This window comes from Brachypodium distachyon, chromosome 1 (genome assembly GCF_000005505.3).
Source record: "Brachypodium distachyon strain Bd21 chromosome 1, Brachypodium_distachyon_v3.0, whole genome shotgun sequence".
In the NCBI taxonomy this organism is placed as follows: domain Eukaryota; kingdom Viridiplantae; phylum Streptophyta; class Magnoliopsida; order Poales; family Poaceae; genus Brachypodium; species Brachypodium distachyon.
In genome coordinates this window covers 29,684,312-29,703,979 of record NC_016131.3, presented here as the reverse complement: position 1 = coordinate 29,703,979, position 19,668 = coordinate 29,684,312, and the positions used below count along the sequence as shown (strand labels likewise).

Genomic DNA, 19,668 nt, shown 5'->3' with positions numbered 1-19,668 from the left:
CTTTTTCTCGACCATGACCGGGTTTGCCAGCCAGTCGGGATGCAAAACTTCCATGATAAAGCCGGCAGTTAGAAGCCGGGATATCTCTTCCGATATGATCTTCCTTCTGTCATCGGCGGAGCGTCGAAGGGGCTGCTTCACCTGTCTTGCGTCTGGTCTGACATGTAATGAGTGCTCAGCTAGCTCCCTCGGCACACCCGGTAGGTCCTGATTCGACCATGCGAAGATGTCCCGATGCTCACGGAGGAGGCTGGTGAGCTCGCCTTCCTATTTCACACCCAGGCCGGCACCAATGATGACGGTGCGATCCGGAAACTCACTGTCGACCTGTATCTTCTTCGTCTCCTTGGCTGCCTGGAAAGCCACTCTCCCATGGGGATTGATCATAGCCGGCAGACGAATCTGTGCCGCCTAGGCCATCGCGATAGCTTCCAGTAACTTCTTCTTCTCGCCAGCGATGACTAGTGACTCGGCCAAAGCATACCTTGCCGCCGCGCACTCTATTGAACGCTTGTAGTTGCCAGCGATAGTTATGGTACCATTTGGTCCCGGCATTTTCATCTTCAGATAGCCAATGTGAGTAGTTGCCATGAATTTGGCGAGTCCCGGTCTGCCAAGCAGCGCGTGGTGCGGACTGCTAAGGTCCACCACCTCGAACACCAAGTTCTCGGTCCGACAGTTCTCCCTGGTGCCGAATAATACGTCCACTCGGATCTTGCCTACCGGGGCGCAAGACACTCCCGGCACAATACCATGAAAGATAGTCCGGCTAGGCTCAAGCATGTTATCAGTGATGCCGAGCTTAAACATCGTGTGCCGGAACATGATATTTATGCTGCTCCCATTATCAATGAGAACCCGAGTGAACTTGACGTTAATGTCGGGCCCGGTGAGTGTCGGGTCAACCACCAGGGCATATCCATCAGGGTTGGGCATAACCTTGGGATGATCTGCCTGGTTCCAGTTGATCTTCTGCTCCGACCAGTACATGAACTTCGGAACAGCCGGCATTACGGCATTGACCTCCATCTCTCGCCTGCGCTGACTTTGCTTGTCAGTCGGCTCAGTGATGAAGATCATGTAGCTTTGGTGATGCTCCTTGTACTCATTTCATCCGGCATATTCCGGGATACCATGGTCTTCCACTTGATTGGCAGCATTGTTTGCCGGTGGGGGTCATTGGACCTGGGCAATTAGCGCCTGTAAGCGGTGGAGGCGGGGCCAGCCGACTTGCCTCACCTTTCTCGGCCCGCTGCATCCAGATGCATTGTCGGGTTGTGTGATTCGCCGGTTTGCTGGGATTAGTCGTGTGAAAACGACAAGGCTGATCCAGCATTACCTCGAACGTATACTTCTGCTTATCTTGCCAGGGTTTCTTTTACTCTCCCTTCTTGACCCACTGCTGATTGCCGGCGATTTTCACCTCGATACGGGGGGTTGCGCCCGACACCCTGCTGACCTGCAGCAGTATTGGATGTCGGACCCCGAGGTTGGTGTCCATGATCAGCCGAGTGACGCTCTTGCTGATCTCGGCATTGTTGCCAAGACGCAGGCCACTCTGGCTGTCTTCGACTCTCCTGACCACTTACTTCTCGGCCAGAACCGGGTCATAATACTCTAGGCGCTTATCTCGGCCTGAGTTGACACTCTTGTCCCGTTTGCCACCAAGCGAGGACGCTTGTTTGTCAGCCCGGCCATCGGCTGCCGAGTGAACGACCTGAGATGCACCGGGCTTGCCGTGCAACCTCATGTATGCCTCATTATGCTCGTTGGCTGTGTGGAGCAATTCCTTCACGCGCAATTGCTGCAGCCGGAGTGCCTCTCCCATGAGATTCGGCAACTCTTCGGCCGCAGCCTCGGCGGCCCTAAGATTCTTGGCAGGGGTGTTGTATTTTGGCCTCAACACCGAGGCAAAACTTGCCGACACTGCGGGCACCCCTCTGCCATCTCTGTCTATCTCGGCATTCAAGTTCCTGCCACGGTTACGCACCTCCCCAACTCGACTAGGGTTAGTCAATGCGGTAGAATTGAGATCATGGGCTTTGTTATACTCACGGAGCGAAATATCAAGTTCTTGCCGAGCGCGGGCCACATCGACGGCCTCCTTCAGCAGCTTTTGGCGCTCCAACTCCAACTCCGCCTGCAGCTGGGCCGGGTTAGCGTTTGACGCCACCGGCGCGGTCAGCTGTTCGATGGAGGCCTGGAGCTGAGTCGGCTTTGGCGGCAGAGCCGACGTGCCGGCTTGAGCAGCAACGTTATCCGGCTTCTCCAGGGGGAACTTCGTCGTTCTGCCGGATTTGCTTGGGACCGCGCCACTCTCTGCGGTGCCCTTGCCAGCATCGACGCCATGAGTCGTCACCATGACCTCCACACGGTCAGCGGGGCAGTCGACATGCCGGCCGCGAACCGTGCAGACGACGGGAGGATCTTCGGCCGCCACCACCTGCTCTGGGTACCTGCAGGTCACCCTGTGCAAAACCGAACCGGAAACCGAAAACCGAAAAAAGATTAGCGAAACCGAACCGAAATTCCGGTTTTCCCGGTTTCAGAAAAGCTGAACCGAATGGCTTTCGGTTAGAAAGCGACCGGTTTTCGGTTAAACCGAAATAACCGAAACCAACCCCAGCAAAGGAAAAATTTGCTTCGTTGGGGGGTCGAACTCCCGTCCTTTGCCTCCCCGCTGCCCCTCCAAGCCAGTTGGGCTAAGAAACATTTGTGTGCCCTCTAAGGAAAACATTTTTTTAGCTAGTTCATCAGTCGGGGCTTTCAGTTTTTCTTGGGCTTTTGCTATTGGGCCGAGTATGCTAGTATAGGTGCTTTTGTGGCTTATAAGGCAAAAGTCAAAAGGCAGTTTTAAACCCAACCAAACATGGCTACCTATCAGATGAAAACATATCCGGTGTGAACCACCCAAAAATCATATTTCTAAGTCCCCAAAAAAATTCTCAAAAGATATTTTATGTTGCGATGTTGGAGTTCCGTAAACATGTTAAATTTCAAGATCAACTCAGCTCATTTGGAACACACGAAAAACAAAACGCAGCAGTGAATAGACAAACAGTAAATGGTACTGTTAACTTCTGATTTGTTTCTACACACCTCCGTAATGGATATGAGTTTGAACTTGAAATTTCGTATGTTTCGAGAAAACCATCCACCTAATATACTACTATATTGTTGTAAGAACTTTTGAAAACCTTTAGACTTGGTTTACGTGGAATTTTCGCCGTAGTGTTGGTTTCCATACTTTCTCCAATCAGATTTTCTAGGTAATTTGAACCAGGTTTCTTGAATGGTGACATGTCAAAGAATGACCTCTTTTATGGTTGTTTTAGTTGTTTGATCTCTATATTTTAGTTTTTTTTAAAGATTTTGTATACTTTCTTCCTAAGCAAGCGATTCTCGTGCAATTTGACTTATATCACGTGAGCAAGAAAACAGTAACACTATGTTTGAATGTATGTATTCAAGCATGGAATTGGACAGTCTTCAATTCCACTGTTTGGATGGCTACAAAATTCATCCCTATAATGCACTCTTGATACCCAACAGTAATGCGGAGAGGCCCCCGCTTCACAAGGCAATTCGGAGCCAAAATTAGAAAAGAGAACAGAAAGAACCAACGCGAGGAGGCTGGAGGCGAGAGGCGCGAGATTGCCGGTGGCGCAGGTTAGTCCCAGCCATCTTCCTCCCTGTCTCCTTCCTCTCCGGCCTAGACTCCTCCAAGCACGCACGCAGAGCTCCGGCGCCGCCGCTCTCCCTGCCGTGGAAGGCCCTCTGCCGCCGTTGCTCCTCCCTGCAGGCAGAAGTCTGCCGTCACCCGAGCGCCCCACATCTCGCCGCGCAGAGTCTCCGCCGCCGCCTGAGCGCCCCATCTCGCCTCATCCCCCTTGTGGAGCTTCGCTGTCCCTTGAGCCCATCGGCCTGAGACCCACCCATGCGCCTTGCCCCATCCCCCTCTCACCCCCAACCTCTCCCTACGCACAGAGCTTCGCCGCGGCCTGAGCTCCCCCTCTCGCCTTGGCGGCATCCCCTTCGCCCCCTCGTCCTTATCTCCTTGACTCCTCCCATGGCCGGATTCTCCTAGCCCCCTTCCTCTTCCACTCCCTCCAATGGAGCAGCAGAAGAACCCTAATTTCAGTTAGCTCCTCTGTCCGACGATACAGTAGCAATTTTTGTTGCTGAAGATCCTCCTAATTCAGTTTTGCGGTTCACCTTTTGTAGCAGTTTTGATTTTATTTTTGTCATGTATCTATCATGTAATTTTGTTCTTTACTGTTTCTAGTTTTTGTATTATAAATATAATCAGTGGCATCTAAGTCATACGTTTGGTCATTCACACCCCAAGTCATTTCTGTGCAAGGTTCCTCTTTTTCTGTATTTGCATATGAATAATTTTCAGTCCAGCTGTGATCCATGTAATCCCCCTTGGACGATGAATTAGGATTCCTAATTGTTATGCATATTTTTATTTTGAAAGATGTATAGAAAAGTTAAGCTTCATACCAACATCCATGGAATTTCTCACTTTGTCCATTTAAACATGAATTGGAATCGGTGTCTCCCTTAAATTCCATGAAGCCAATTCAATGAACAACCAAACAATAGAATTGGAATTGAGGCCCAATTCAGATTCCTTGATGAATTGGTATTCCATCCCAATTCAATTCCTAGCCCCCCAATATCTACATCCAAACAAAGCCTAACGGAATAACTCAGATTTGCGCGTGGTGCACTTTTATTGCCAACAAAAGAGAGGAGCAAGATACAGTGCGTGATTCACATAGCGATATTGATAGGAGCACTAGCAAGGACCTGGATCTAACTTGTTAGCTAAACACTTACGTGTAGCTCTGGAGTCTAGAGGTATAGTGGAGCTCTCTGAAACACCCTCTTAGGGTACAGAAGGTAGTTCGATCGATTTAGTTTGATAAAGTTCATATCTCCAAGAAATCAATGTAGTGAAACCTCTGGCTCAAAATCAATAAATCTGGAATTCCAGAAGGTCCAACTTTAATCAGTGCGCATCAGTTATCACTTATCAGTTGCCGACGTATTCCCTTATGTTTCAGGCAGCTTCTTCTTGTTTGTTGTGGTCCAGTTTAGCTTTGTTGTTTCATAATATCGTGCAAAATCATTGTTTTACATGTGCGCAAAAGCTCACATGTACTGCTAGATTCTGATCTCGAGCGTCGAAATGTATTTTCTCTAGGCAGTCTGTTGTTGGTTATTGGCTGGATGATTGTGTATTGTGATGTAACTTAGTTGTTATGTTAGAGGTTATGTGCATGAAATGACCTTGACGCAGAAGCGTCGGATTTGGTATGTAACTCCTCATGTGTTACCTAGTGAATACTTTGGAGTTGCCACCATATCCCTTTGGTTTAGCATGCCATCTTTAAGGTTTTGGTATTGCACTTCCTACTAGAATATCTATGTACTTTAGTACTTAGTTAGTTGCAGGAAAAGCAATCCTCTGCTACAATTGTTCAGTCTACATGCCCAAAGGCTTACTTCTGATGTACTTACCTTTTTTTTTTGATGTGTTGGATTTGTTTACCTTCAAGTTTTAAGCAGTACTGCTTGCAATTTGACAACACAGTCTCTGTGTGAATTATGTTAGGATTGTATGCTTTCGCCCTAGCAGTGATTAAGTTCCTTAGGGCATGTACAGTGGTTGGTGAGGCAGCCTTCTCTTAGTCTTCCAAAGCACTTAGAGATGACAACAAAAAAATGTTGCATAATGAACTATCTCTTAATGCTACCTAGCAAGCAATGTCTTCATGCCTCTAAAATTATGGAGCGATTAATGTTTCTTGGGCACTAAGAACTCATCTCTTAGTTAAGAGAAGGCTTGTACCTTCGTTACATTTCTCTCTCTTCCACACCAGCAATCATCCTCCTTGGCTTTGCTAAGATAGGACTGATATCATTCCATGCTAGTTTGCACTTAGCCTGAAGTTTATTTATTTAATTTGCTAAAAGATGGAAAGACCTCATCACTTCATTACTAACCAATATAGTTTGTTTTCCTTGCAGGATAGTGAGATTACTGGTCTTTTTTAACATCTTGGGCGTATCAAGATGTCTGGAAATGATTCTCAGGCTGCAGCTGATCGAATAAAGGCACAGGCCTTATCGAACGCTAAGGGATTGAGCAGGGCTCAAGCTGAACGCGCAGCGGAAGCTGCTGCTCGCAATGTCAATGCTTATGGGCAGAAGGAAGAGGGGCCAAGCCGCTGGCAGGAGAGGAAGGAAGCCAAGAGGCAGATGTATTTGATGAGTACGGAGAAGGCTGTGAAACTGGGTGTGAGACCAAATGCTATGCCAACTTCTTCTGCTGGTGGCCAATGTCAGAAGTGCTTCCAGCCTGGTCATTGGACATACGAGTGCAAGAATGAACGGGTCTACATCTCGCGTCCCTCGAGGACAGAGCAGCTTAAGAATCCCAGGTTGAAGAAGGCGTGGCTACCAGCTTCCTCTCAATTTGTGAACCCTGATCTCGAGAAGGAGATGGAGGAGGAAAGGAAGCTGATGAAAGAGAAGCTGAAGAAGGAAAAGTCTGAAAGAAGGAAGGTAAAGAGTAAGGTGAAGAGCAAGAGGAAACATCGTGCTTCGGTGTCTGATTCTGACTCCGATTCTGAATCATCAGCGACTGGCTCTGAGTATTCTTCTGAAAGCGGCAGTTCAAGTGACAGTTCCTCAGACTCGGAGGACAACAAGAAGCGTCGACGTAAAACCAAGCAGAAGAAGCGAAGGCACCGAAGGGACAGCACGTCGTCGTCGTCCTCTGAATCTGAATCTGACTCGGATTCTGACTCTGATGACAAGGGCAGCCGAAGGAAGAGTAAAAGGCGCAGCGACAAGCGCCGAACCTGAAGAACCAGAGAAGGTGACGGGGATGGCGAATGTCATGTTCTGATTCTTCTTGTGCCAGACTCCTTCCAAGAGACGGATCACAAATGTATCAGTTGATTTCCTGAACGCCAGTTCTTCACTCTCATGTTTCCTGTTCTAAGAAGTACCCCTTTTTGAAAGACTATTAAGAAGTACTTGAAGCTACAGATGTTTCCTGTATTCTATTATGTTTGACCGCGCAGCAAATCCTGCAACTATATTCATCATCGATGAGCTTGTTAGTACTATTTTTTTTGCTTATCGCTCTCGAAGTCTCTGTGAACTTGTGAACTTTTGTGCTTAATAGTCTTCTGTACTCATTTTATAAGGCCGCCGTCGTCTTACATTGGTTTATCCGCCTGGCTTAGTTATTTGACGAATTGCAGCAAGCCATTGCTTGCTGCAATCTTTGACCTAATGAGTCTGACGAGTCCAGTATCAGACTATCAGGAGGCAGTTAGATGTCGATGAGCTCCTCCTGCCTCCTCTCTCTCCTTCTCCCCTGCCTGCTCTCCTTCGTCCTCCTCCGCCTCCCCTCCACCTTGCTGGACCCCGCCGCCGCCGTCCCCCGCGTCAAGAGGTCCCCGCCCCTCCCTCTCCGCTTCCGCCATGACGGCGCCTTCAAGATCCTTCAGGTCAGTTGGTCGCCCCGATTTCCACGGGCTATACTTCGTTCGTCGACTTGACCCCGCTCGCTCGTTTGCTGGCGTCAGGTGGCGGACATGCACTTCGGCAACGGCGCCGCCACACGCTGCCGGGACGTGGCGCCGGAGCTCGGCGGCGCGCGCTGCTCCGACCTCAACACCACGCGGTTCCTGCGGCGGCTCATCGAGGCAGAGCGGCCCGACCTTATAGTCTTCACTGGTGCGCGGTTCTCCTCTCACAGCTGCGGCTGCTCAGTGGTTCTTTTGCTATCTCTTTTGCCCTTTGCTCATGCGGTTGTCGCCATTGATAGTCTTGCGGATTTGTTAGTTGATGAAGTAAGGCAACGGCCTCAGATCCAACTGATTAGTTCATTAATTTACATGTAACACACCCGCAAATCCGCAATTAACAACAAAACATTAGTGCTCCATAGTACTCCCTCCAATCCATATTAATTGTCTCAAATTTGCTCAAATATGAATGTATCTATGCCTAAAAAACGTTCAGATACATGTAATATTTCGACAACTATTATGGATCGGAGGGAGTGGTTTGCTGGAACGTGTAAGTTGAACATATGAATGCTTTCCGGTTTCCATTTGCATTCAGAGGGACGACTGTTACATTTAGCCATGCCTATTCACTTTTTTCTCATCAAAGTTCAGGTGTTATGGACTATCTCTGGCGAGCTGTTGACGGCAGTCATATCCCAGTGAAATTTTACTTTACAAGTAATGTGGACTCGACACTCATGCTTAGGGGTTTAACAGTGTGGATGAAACTGGTGACAGAGTACTAAGCTTATGTCCTGCTTCTATAACTATATCTGGTTGATTTCTCTCTTGTGTGCAAGGGTTTCATGCATCGCTCCTCTTGGTTTTGATGTGGGATTTATGCATCATCACATTAGTGTAAAGTGATTGATACAAAGAGACTGAACTCCGAGATCACTGAATTGTTAGTTAATTTTGGAATCTGGGTCTTGTAATCTTGTTACATTTTAGAAGTGCATGAGTAATGTTTTCTTCTGAGCTGTAATAGGGTTTGGATCATCCCGCTTCCGCGTGAAGTAAAGCCAGTTATTTTTTTGTCCTCCTGAGTGAGTACAGTTTGTACTATAAACACAGTCTATGGACTCATGGTATACCCCCTAAAATAAGCATGCTGTGAGTAAATCTTTATTAACCAGAACAACTGTTCTATATTAGTTCCTTTCTGAGGACAAATATTACATGTTGTTCTGGTAAGAAAGAACGTGCCACTCTGAGTTTACTACTCCGTACATTATCTAACCGTTTCCAATTTCTTTAATCATAAAAAATGGTTGCTTGACTTAAACTTTAATGTTAATCAGGGGACAACATATTTGGGAGCAGTGCAACCGATGCAGCAGAATCACTACTCAGAGCAATTAACCCTGCTGTGGAGTACAAGGTACCATGGGCTGCCATATTAGGGAATCATGACCAGGAATCCACAATGACCCGAGCAGAACTGATGACATTCTTGTCTTTGATGGATTACTCAGTATCTCAAGTAAATCCTCCTGGATTTTTGGTACATGGGTTTGGCAATTATCATGTTGGCATCCATGGACCATTTGGATCGGAGTTGGTGAACACCAGCCTCCTTAACCTGTACTTCCTGGATAGCGGGGATCGTGAACTCGTCAATGGAGTTAAAACTTATGGTTGGATCAAAGAATCTCAGCTAATTTGGCTCAGTGCTACTTCAAGAGAGCTTCAGGTACTTATGATCAATACTAACCCCTAATCACGCTGCACCTATGATATGTCACTCAGGGTGGATGGCGATGCTTGCAACTATAATACGTCACATTTTTTTATTACCATTGTGTTTTTCTGTTTCTGATGAGCTGTCTTCTAGGCAATCCATTTTCTGCTGTCAATTAGAGTTTTGCCATTTGTCTCCTGTGCCACATTCACAGTATTTGATCTTGTAGCATGCTCGTTATTCAGGCACATACCATTGGTTCCTTGTTGTTTATCAGCATTTTTTTTCAAATAACAAATGCTACCCTTGGCGCTTGACAATCGCCTTTATTTGACAGCAAAATTTGCATGCCCCTGCATTGGCATTCTTCCACATCCCAATTCCAGAAGTCCGAGATCTGTGGTACACAAGTTTTAAGGGTCATTATCAGGAGGGAGTGGCTTGCTCATCAGTAAACTCGGGTGTCCTTAGCACCCTCGCCTCCATGGGAGATGTAAAAGGTGTCTTTCTTGGTCATGATCATCTTAATGATTTCTGTGGCGGCCTTAAAGGTATATGGTTCTGTTACGGTGGCGGCTTTGGTTACCATGCCTATGGAATACCTCATTGGCCGAGGAGAGCTCGTATGATTTATATTGAACTTAAGAACGAGCAGAGATCATGGACGGAAGTTGAGTCCATACAGACTTGGAAGCTGCTGGACGATGAAAAGCTTTCCAAAATCGATGAGCAGGTCCTGTGGAGATGCAGTGAAGACGATCTGTACCACAATGTCTACTTATAAGAGCAGGAGTCTGTGAATTGCCATGTTGTACAATATATGTTTGACCAAGTACAGTCCTTCAATGATGTAGCCTTGTAGGTAGTTGATTGATTGATTCTTGTCAAGCTGGTTTGCCATGGACCAAGTCATCATATTTGATGACATTGTTGTCTTGTTGTATGCTAAAAGCTCCTTGCTTGGGTTGTTGAAAGCAGTCCTGAACATGGTTTGTGAGGAGGCAGTTCGTGTTCTTGTTGTTGCAGTTAGCATCATGTTCGATTTTCTTTTCTGCGCAGCAGTTTGCCAGAATATATTTTCCATGTTCGATTTTCTTTTCTGTAGAGCAGTCTGCTAATGTTTTTCGGTGTATGGCTTGCTTGCGTTTTGTGTTCTATTGCTGACAACAGAGAGATCAACTAGGCAGCATATGGAGTAGCTGCTTTTACAAGGAAAAAGACCAGCCGTCTAAGAAAAATGAAATGAAGTTCTTTTTGGAAGAAAAAAAATGATATGAAATGTGAAGCGACCCTTGTCCGAGACGACGGGTTACGGCCACGGCTGAGATCCGCCAACGGAAGCGCTCGCCCTGTCCCCAGTCCCCACGCTCTTTTCGCTGCTGTGTCCAATTAATCCATTTCGACCCTCCAAAGCAAAAGCAGATCGAAATCCTAGGGTTACCACACCCTCCCGACCTCCATCCCCATCGTCCGATCCGATCCGACCCCTCGCCATGGCACAGCACGACGGCAAGCCGTATCAGCCGCGCCGGGGCCCTGAGCGCCCTCCTTCGGCCCCGCAGCCGGCGGACGACGCCGCGCTGGGTGCCAGCGCTGTGGACCACCTCGCGGCGGCGGCAGCCGAGGCGGAGGCGATGAACAGGTTCGACGAGGAGCATGAGCAGCAGGAAATGGAAGAGGAAGACGAGGAAGAGGAGGAAGTGGAGGAGGAGGAGATGGAGGAGGATGACGACGACGAGGCTGAGGGGGACGGGCAGCTGGATGGCGGCGGCAACGGGGAGTCCGTCCCGATGGACGCTGCCGCCGCGGCCGCTGCAGCTGCCGCAGCGGGTGTGCCGTTGGACCCGCATGGGGCGATGGTCGCCGCGAACGCCGCGAACGCCTCGACCAACCAGCTCACCCTGTCGTTCCAGGGGGAGGTCTACGTTTTCGATTCTGTTTCCCCTGATAAGGTTAATTTGTATTCTCTGCTGGTTTTTGGAGTGGTTCAGTAGACCGGAATGATATTTCAAGGTGGTAATTATCCCTGATTTTTTGCTTTGTAGGTGCAAGCGGTACTTTTGCTGCTCGGCGGAAGGGAGCTGAACCCAGGCTTGGGTGCCGGATCATCTTCATCAACGCCTTACAGTAAGGTTGAGACAGAGTTTTTTAAATGTCCATGAATTATGCTTGGTAAGATCATGTGCCCGATGATTCATTTGGGTGTACTTTGCTTCCAGAGGTTGAATTTTCCACACCGGGTGGCATCGTTGATGAGGTTTAGGGAGAAGCGGAAAGAGCGGAACTTCGATAAGAAGATCCGGTATACCGTTCGGAAGGAGGTTGCGCTAAGGTTGGTGTTAGCTGTTTAAGTTTAACATAGACCAGCAATTCCACTCGTTATGTCTGAAATGATATCAAGTTTGTTGTGTTCGGACACGCCAAATATTACCGTGTACATTTGAATATGCCACATCCTTTGTGCGTTCTCCTGTACTTATTTTTCTTGGGAATATATGCACATCCTAAGCATTTATCTTAACGAAATCCGTTCAGTATGAATATTGATTCATTGTTTCTAGTTGTCTGGTTATAAACATTTCTAACTACCTTGTGAATTTTGTCAGTTATAATACTATTTGTGCCACTTCTTGATTTAGATAAGATTATAAAGAGTGTGCACACAATGTTTTTTCAGTCATCAATTCATCATTATACCGTCGTTGTAGTGTTATAACAATGTGGCGCCTCTCCAGGCTATTGCATCGGGCCTCGTGATAGAAACTGGTCTGTGGCGTCCGCTGTAGTCCCGTGGCGTTTCTATCTTGTCCATATCGCAAGGCGTGCGTAGCCACGCCATGTGCATGGTTAGCAGGCGCATGAGGAGGGAAAGTACCAGGCATGGGAAGAAAAAGCTGAGGTGTGCCCAGGTGAGAGATAGGGAGGAGGGGGGGGGGGGGAGAGAAGCCACCTCAGCAGCAGATATTCCTCTTCCACCTCCACAGCAGTGTCTCCTCTTTTCTCTGTTCTGTTTGAGCTGCGCATCGCAACCCCCTGCCCCCCGTGCTGGCAGAGAAGGGAAGGGAAGAGCTGTGGAGAAGAAAGAAAGATTTCTTTCTTTTAGGCACGGGATGAGACTATTACAGTGAGGAAGATTTCACGTTGCTGTGCTTCGCATCATCATCTTTCTTTCTTTTATTTTTTTCTTTTATTTTTTCCATTTTGTGTGAGGCTGAGATTTTCTGCGGCCGTTTCTATGTATTTGCGCAGGTTATACTAGGCTAAGTTGTGTTGTGACTTAATTTGGTAGTGAGTGTGTGCTGTGATTTAATCAGCCATCATACTAAACATGGATTTTGAGTCTCTGACTAGTTGGCAACTAGTCCCCAAGTCTGTGCAGCAGGCGAGACTTGCGATGGCGGCTCGACTTGCAGGGCGAGTAGCACGACTAGGGGACTCGCCGGAGACTAGCTCCGACTAGTCGGCGACTGGAAGCCATGAGCCACCTGACTTGCCCAGTGAAAGCCCGACATGCCAGGGAAACTTTGGGATGTATATAGGTTGCCTGGGAGAGAGAGTCGGGCGGGATTCACTGAGGAAGAGGAGGGGAAGGGCGGGGAAGACCTGGCTGACGGTGCTGCCACCACCGCCCTCCAGGCCGTTGCCTCGACGGTGCTGCTTCCTCCGCAGGGCGTCTCTGCTGCCTGGCTGCTCACTCCTCCCGTCCTCTCCAGAAATCTGCACACCGCCTGACTCCTCCACCTCTGCCGCCCCAACTCCACTTCTGCCACCACTCGCCGGCGCCCCAGGCTAGTCCCCCTCTCCTAGTCCCCCACTCCTCTGTTCTCCATTTCTCATGTGCCTGTGTTGTCTGTGACATGCTGTGTGGTCTGTTCTGATTTTTTCTTTCGAGAATGTGTTCTGACTTCTGAAATCTAGTGCTGTTTGCTATCCTGTGTCTCTTTCTCTTCAACTGATGCTGCTAAACCTATCTCTGATGCACTAAATGAGCTATAAATATTCCTACTAGTCAAGTCGACTTGGGTCAACTAGTCCAGCCTAGTCACAGACTAGTCCACCTAGTCCGGTAGTCCCCTAGTCTGTGAGAGGGCGACTCGGCGGCTTGAAAACTATGATGCTAAGTTGGTGTTGTGATTTAATTTGCGTGTCATATTAAGTTAGTATGTGTCTATGAAGTCGTCTCGCAACACACCATAAGCGTCATAATGTTGTGAAGGGTCTCGGTCCGCACAGTTCGCCATAAGGGTTTAAAAACATTCGTGTCCACTCTTACATTTTGCTGTTGGTGCTTGTTATCTAAGTTACTTTTGCACTTGTTATGCATAGACACCACTAATCATTTGTCATATTTGCCTTGTTTCTATAGGATGCAGCGCAATAGAGGTCAGTTTACATCTTCAAAACCAAAGCCTGATGAAGCAACATCAGAATTGGCAACTCCAGATGGCTCCCCAAATTGGGGATCTGTGGAAGGTCGGCCTCCGTCTGCTGCTGAGTAAGTTCACGAAATGTATTTAGTTGTTATTGGTTTATATGCATTTGAAAATTTCCAACAATATTTATAGATGCCTGCTATATGTCTGGGTTACCCGCATGCTAGGCCCAGTCAGCCCTAGCTGCCTCTAACTGTGGGACGTAATCCTTGTTATGTTTTAGTTTGGAATAATATCATTTAAACTAAAAATTTATCAATTAGTCTTTGTTTGGTTACAAAGGGAGGAAAACCCAGGGCATACATTCCCAGAGGGGATTTTGAGGTGCCGCTGGGGAGAACTCCCTAGCTCCTTGTCTACATTTGGGAACAAGGTAAAGGGGTGTAAATCCCAGGCATACACAACTGAAAAACAAGGATCTAGTTCTGGAAAATGAGAAGCTTGCACAGTTATCCTTAGTAGGACATGTGACAAACTTTGTTACCCCATCCAAATGTAAATAAATTATCACGTGTGGAGCAAACAAAACCATAATACATCACAATGGTACAAAACATTGACTTAATTATTGTGCTGAGAGTTTAAGAGGCATGTTAAGGCATCAAGCAAATCCAAAGTTCAGAATCTAGATAATCAGGTAACCATCTCAAAGTTCATAATTTTAGTAGTCTCCCAGATAAAAGTTCAGAATTTAAAAGAACATTACATGCATAAATTATCCACCTGAAAGTTTAGAATTTAAAAGAATATTACATGCATCAATTAGCCCCCTCAAAGTTCAGAATTTGAAGCACATCGATATGGTACACAAGCCATTGCCTCCATGTCCCTAACTAATCGCATTGAGTTAAGAACACTCATTCCTTGCAAAAAAAAGAACACTCATGTTGGAATCATCTGCCAAAGGTGAAGAATAAACTACAAAATATGTCCAAAAATTCGGACTATGTATTCTCTTGGAATATATAATTCTGCATACATCCTTTTAAGAAAAAAAAAATATAAGTCCCCTAAGTGCAATGTATAATTCTTATCCATGTATGCTTCAACACAATCACTGGAGCTAGAGGTAGGAATGGAGTAAGATAAAACGATACATGAGTATCCAAAGGATACCAAGTTATCCAACCAGAACTCTGCTTTTTTGTGCATTGTACTATGTAGTACTATTCTAGCATACAAAGATAAGTCGTAGCTTTATTCCTGAACTAAATTCGTTATTTCTTAAAAGGAGATCTAAATTCAACATAAATTGCAAGGAAACAAATCTATTCTAGCACAGAAAGGGAATTACATAACAGGCAAATACGGAGGGATTTAAAAGAAGCTGCTTCTCTTTCTAACACAGGACTGATAGAGCATTTTGGTCCAGCCAGTGTGGATCTCGCAGTAACTGAAGGAAGTGGTTGATTTTTTTTATCATCTTTACACTAGACTCTAGTTTACAAGTAATCATCTGCTCTGCTTTGCTAATGAAAGTAAATGATTTCTTATCAGTATCACCAAAGACACTGTCTAGGAGGATACTGTGAAATCTAATGCTAAACCAGGAAGCTGCTCGGAGGACATGGTGTCTTAAAGACAATGTGTGTAAGGGTATCACACAAGTAGCTTTGTCAACCAATCATCAAAATCACAACGAACCCCAGCAATTAATAACACAATGATAAGAGGTGATGGCGATGCTCTACAAGGAATCACGCGACAAACCGCGAGACTCGACCACTATAAGCTGGCCTTCCCTATATTTCTTTCCTGCCTCCACCCCTGGACTCAACCAATCGCCCAAATGGCCAAATGTGAAAGAATTTGGTATCTCCACATGAGATTCAGATACATTTGCAACTTCTCAAGCAATTAACCTCAAACTTTAATTTGTGATGGTAGTTCTAAGTTCTAACAAAGAATGACATTCCAGGCCTTTTATCTAAAGAAAGTTGCAGTTGTCTAGCAAGTTCTCCATCTCCCGAAGTATTCTACACATCTAATGAAGCACATGGTTTGAAAATTTTGGGGCAACCATTCAAAAATTAGAAAATCAAACGTAAATAAATACTTAGTTTCTAAATCAACTAAGTTTCTAAGCATGCTGAGCATTGCCCATAATTACCCCTGTGTCAATCCACCAGTTTTGGTGGAGATAGTAGTGTGAGGGATTCAACCGATGGTCCAGCTGTCCAAATGTGAGAGAATCGGTCAATTAGGTATCACAAGAGAAAGAAAAAACAAATTGAGACACATTTGCTGTTTCTAAAGCAGTTAGCCACAAACTTTACTTTGTGAGGATAGTTCTAATAAACAGCTTGGCTTACAGACAGAACAAATGAAGAAAAGGCTTCATTCTGAAGCAAATAAACGCAGATTTGTTACAAAATAAAGAAAATAAGTATTAAATCAGTGAGTAGCTTACCACAAGTACAAATCAGTGGTAAACAAACAGATCTTCAATAGGCATCTGTTGGCAGGGGAGAGAATACTGAGACCAGCCAGATGGGATCCCGAAGCCGGGCCATTGTCGGCCCTCGTGAGTGGGGAGGGGGTGAAGACCTAAAACCACCGGGAGCTGGGATTAGAATTAGCACCGATTTGAAAGAGGATGCAGGAAAGGGAGGCAGATGATGGAAACTTAGGAGAGGTTGCCGGAGAGGAACGAGGGGCCAGGAGGGGTCGCGAGGTGAAGGAGGTCGAAGCGTTTGCGACGTCGCGTGAGGGGCGAGGGTTTCCTCCCGACCTCGCAAGTAGTGTATTTTTTCTGCGTCGAAACAATGAGGATCGGGCCGGTGTGCCACAGTCGGGCTGACGATCAAACGCATCTGCGGATTTCCCCGGAAACATGTGGAAACTCCATCTAGGGAAAGGGCCAGGATTGTTGCGGGGAACACTGTAACCAAACGAGCACTTACAGATAAGTTATCCCTTAGCTTGGGTATCTAACCAGTTAGAGATAAGATATTTCCTCATAGATGGGATTTGCTTACATTCAGTTTGTTGGACCAGCTCTATATAAAGGGTATTGTGCATCTTCTAATCTTCTTTGCCGAAGTAATAAAATTTGCCATGATGGCTTTACCTAAAGAAAAGAGTATTGTGCATCTATTTTTATTAAGCAAGAAAATTTATTGCAGTCTATCTCCTGTCTATTTCGTCCTTCCAATCCCTAATCTAACCCTCTTCCCGACCAGCCATGCTGCCCAGCCATCCTCCTGGGGCAAACGTACTTCCGTCTAGCTTGTCTGACCTGGGATATTTCAAATTTGGTTGCTTTGTTAGCTGTGTAAGTTTGGCATAGATTGAGCGTATTATCTGATACTCCTTCCGATCCATAATAAGTGTCTTGAATTTAGTACAAAGTTGGTACAAATGCTTCTTTCCATATATTATTGTTATTTATTACATATTTACATATTACCGTTTTTGGCTGCCTTTTAGCATATGGAGTAGTTTTTGTGAATTGTGGTGATGGCCGTCTTCTTTCCATTCTTCCAGGTGCCATCATTGTGGTATTAATGCAAAGAATACACCTATGATGCGTCGTGGACCTGATGGGCCAAGAACATTATGCAATGCTTGCGGTCTCATGTGGGCCAATAAGGTACTGGTAAATGCTTACTAGTGGCACTGTATACCTGGATATGAGTTTAATGGGAAATATATGGATTCCGGTAGGAGCATATAATGTAAGTTTTAGATCATATACTATGTAAAAGCTTCACTATCCGTTAGACGAAACTTGAGGTTTCTTGCTTTACTATTAATTCATTTTTTCTTAAAATTTCTAGACCACCCCATAATCCAGCATTTATCTTGATTTCATTTGTGTCTCTGCAATCGCTCTATTGGCTGTAATATAATGCATTCTTTTTTTATTTGCTTTATGTCATGGTGGTAAAGTCTAGAGTTCTAGAATGCTTAGTGTCTAGTTTATTCCTTGTTTTCTGTGAAAATGATTATGCTAACATTGGTTCGGTTGAAATTTCTAGTTGAATTTTTTTAATCTAGATCAACATGAACTTAGATGCAAGGTGTGCATGTATGGTTTCATTTAACTTTGTTCTGGAAAATCTTGACAAATGACTAATACCGTCATATTAGCCTTGTCCATTTTGATGTACGTATTTCATAGTAGATTGAGTACTTCTTTGCGGCACTTTATATAATTTGAAGTAATTAACCTTCCCCTTCCATCTATATTTTCCATAGGGCATGTTGAGGGATCTAGCAAAATCTACTCCCACTCCTCTTCAGGTTATGGTATCAGCTCCAAATGATAGTGTAAGTCTCTTATTTATTAGCTGGACGTCTTTTTGACTTGCGTCAGGATGAGTCTATTTGGCTTGCTCAAGTGGGTTGAGTCCGCATCTAATTGTCTGATGAATTAGAAGTACTGCATCTTGCATGACGACTGTCCTGATGATGGTGTCCAATACTAATAAGTAGCCAAAACTTTCGAAAATATTGACTGAAAAACTGATTAATCTATGTTGTTTTGATCTTTTAAACCATAAATAAAATTATGGTTCCATGTTCTGGGCACAAGTCTCTGGCTGTAGCTATTTCATTCTAAATTGGAAGACTGACAACGGTTTATTTAATTGTAAGCTGGGAAATAGTTTAAATTGACCACTTTCAATACACACTTGAAATCGTAAACTACAACTTGATGGCTTCAGAAGGTTTGAAATTCCGGTTGTGTCAATGGGTCAGTGTCTTGCTTGTCATGGAATCAATTATTTATTAACCATGGGTTAACTTCCATGGCTTGACAAAATTGCACCGCGTTGAGGCGCATATTGTGATGTAACATTGTTTTTTGATGGCATGTAAGTTATTCAAGTTACTCCCATTTCAGGCAACAAGCATAAGATCTTCTGTTATAAGTATCGCCTACAACTTCGGATTTTGTTTTCCCATCTTCATCTAATTTTTTGGGTATGACCTGATAATTTAAATGACTGCTGGTTGAAGCAGCAATTCGGAGTGGTTTTCAGGAGCACACACTCCCTGGTGAAAGAAAAAAAATCAACATTTCCAAGAATTTTGAAAAGACTTACAGATGTATATTCTTGTCCAGGTCTCGGCAAAAATGTTCTTAGCATGAAAATTTACTGGCATTTTCTGCAAAAAAAATCAGATTTTTTATGGTCTTATATAATTTTTTTATTTTACTGTTGATTCTCCCGAGAGCCAAAATGCCATGTCGTGTTGAAGCTTGAATTTACTCTCTTAACAGAATGGAAATGCTGTTGTAGCACCTGCCGCTGAACAAGAAAATCCCACAGCAGTGGTCACCAATGGTCATGAGTCTTCAACATGAGTGGGGTGCTGCTCATTTTAACTGGGACCGGAACATCATCCTTGAGTGAACCTCCTGTGTAGGCCAACTGGTTGTACTATAACTTGAGAGTGGGGGACTGGTAGGTTTAGGTTTTATTAGATGCTACAATGTTTTATCTGATGTAATCATGCTTACAGCCATTGTTGTGGCTATAACAATTTTCTTTCTTGTCTGGGTCGCGAAGGCCGAGAGATGTTGGAGCTTGTCGCTCCAGCGTGAATAACTTTATGTCCTGCAGTTACTTGTAGATCTTGGAGTAGATGTTGTAACCCTGTTTTATTTGGAGTAGATGTTGTGTTGTAACTTTGTTTTATTCTTCGCGGCAGGTGATCTATTGCTAGTTGTGTGCCGTGTGCATTTTTGCGATATGTCTACATGATTTATGTTCATTCTGCTTACACGCTTGTAGTGTACCCTGGAAGACACATCGTACTATCGCGCCCATTAGGTTGTCAGTTCCTCATAATCTCTGGAAATTGGGGCAGATCACTGAAAAAATGTACTTGCTCCATGAAATACTCAAGGAGCAAATTATAATATGAGAAATCTAACAACACAAGGACAAATTGATCCTCGAGCTCCTATCACAATTGACTCTTAATTGCACCTCTCTACTCAATGTTG

General features: G+C 45.2%; 3 protein-coding genes across 3 annotated transcripts; all 3 read left to right on the top strand.

The window, feature by feature from the left end:
• The first annotated feature begins 3,512 nt into the window (after positions 1–3,512).
• On the top strand, positions 3,513–7,147 carry LOC100840400 (zinc finger CCHC domain-containing protein 10). The gene is made up of 2 exons (XM_003563447.4): positions 3,513–3,669; positions 6,040–7,147. The coding sequence occupies exon 2, from the start codon at positions 6,085–6,087 to the stop codon at positions 6,877–6,879; it is 795 nt and encodes a 264-aa protein (XP_003563495.1). The 5' UTR covers positions 3,513–3,669; positions 6,040–6,084; the 3' UTR covers positions 6,880–7,147.
• A 112-nt stretch (positions 7,148–7,259) lies between these two features.
• On the top strand, positions 7,260–10,350 carry LOC100840098 (probable inactive purple acid phosphatase 28). The gene is made up of 4 exons (XM_003563446.4): positions 7,260–7,532; positions 7,611–7,761; positions 8,897–9,288; positions 9,614–10,350. The coding sequence occupies exons 1-4, from the start codon at positions 7,359–7,361 to the stop codon at positions 10,058–10,060; spliced, it is 1,164 nt and encodes a 387-aa protein (XP_003563494.1). The 5' UTR covers positions 7,260–7,358; the 3' UTR covers positions 10,061–10,350.
• A 237-nt stretch (positions 10,351–10,587) lies between these two features.
• On the top strand, positions 10,588–19,412 carry LOC100821872 (GATA transcription factor 20). Its single transcript, XM_014897799.2, has 7 exons — positions 10,588–11,228; positions 11,322–11,408; positions 11,496–11,608; positions 13,643–13,771; positions 17,196–17,301; positions 17,910–17,981; positions 18,940–19,412. The coding sequence occupies exons 1-7, from the start codon at positions 10,770–10,772 to the stop codon at positions 19,021–19,023; spliced, it is 1,050 nt and encodes a 349-aa protein (XP_014753285.1). The 5' UTR covers positions 10,588–10,769; the 3' UTR covers positions 19,024–19,412.
• Positions 19,413–19,668: the final 256 nt, after the last annotated feature.

What these genes read in the sequence shown, in the direction of transcription:
- LOC100840098 (XM_003563446.4), top strand. Translation starts at nt 7,359, where the DNA reads ATGTCGATGAGCTCCTCCTGCCTCCTCTCTCTCCTTCTCCCCTGCCTG. An exon ending in CGACCTTATAGTCTTCACTG is followed by an intron (nt 7,762 to 8,896) that starts GTGCGCGGTTCT and finishes AATGTTAATCAG; the next exon opens with GGGACAACATATTTGGGAGC. An exon ending in CTACTTCAAGAGAGCTTCAG is followed by an intron (nt 9,289 to 9,613) that starts GTACTTATGATC and finishes TTTATTTGACAG; the next exon opens with CAAAATTTGCATGCCCCTGC.
- LOC100821872 (XM_014897799.2), top strand. Translation starts at nt 10,770, where the DNA reads ATGGCACAGCACGACGGCAAGCCGTATCAGCCGCGCCGGGGCCCTGAG. An exon ending in CGGAAGGAGGTTGCGCTAAG is followed by an intron (nt 11,609 to 13,642) that starts GTTGGTGTTAGC and finishes TTGTTTCTATAG; the next exon opens with GATGCAGCGCAATAGAGGTC. An exon ending in GTCTCATGTGGGCCAATAAG is followed by an intron (nt 17,302 to 17,909) that starts GTACTGGTAAAT and finishes TATTTTCCATAG; the next exon opens with GGCATGTTGAGGGATCTAGC.
- LOC100840400 (XM_003563447.4), top strand. Translation starts at nt 6,085, where the DNA reads ATGTCTGGAAATGATTCTCAGGCTGCAGCTGATCGAATAAAGGCACAG.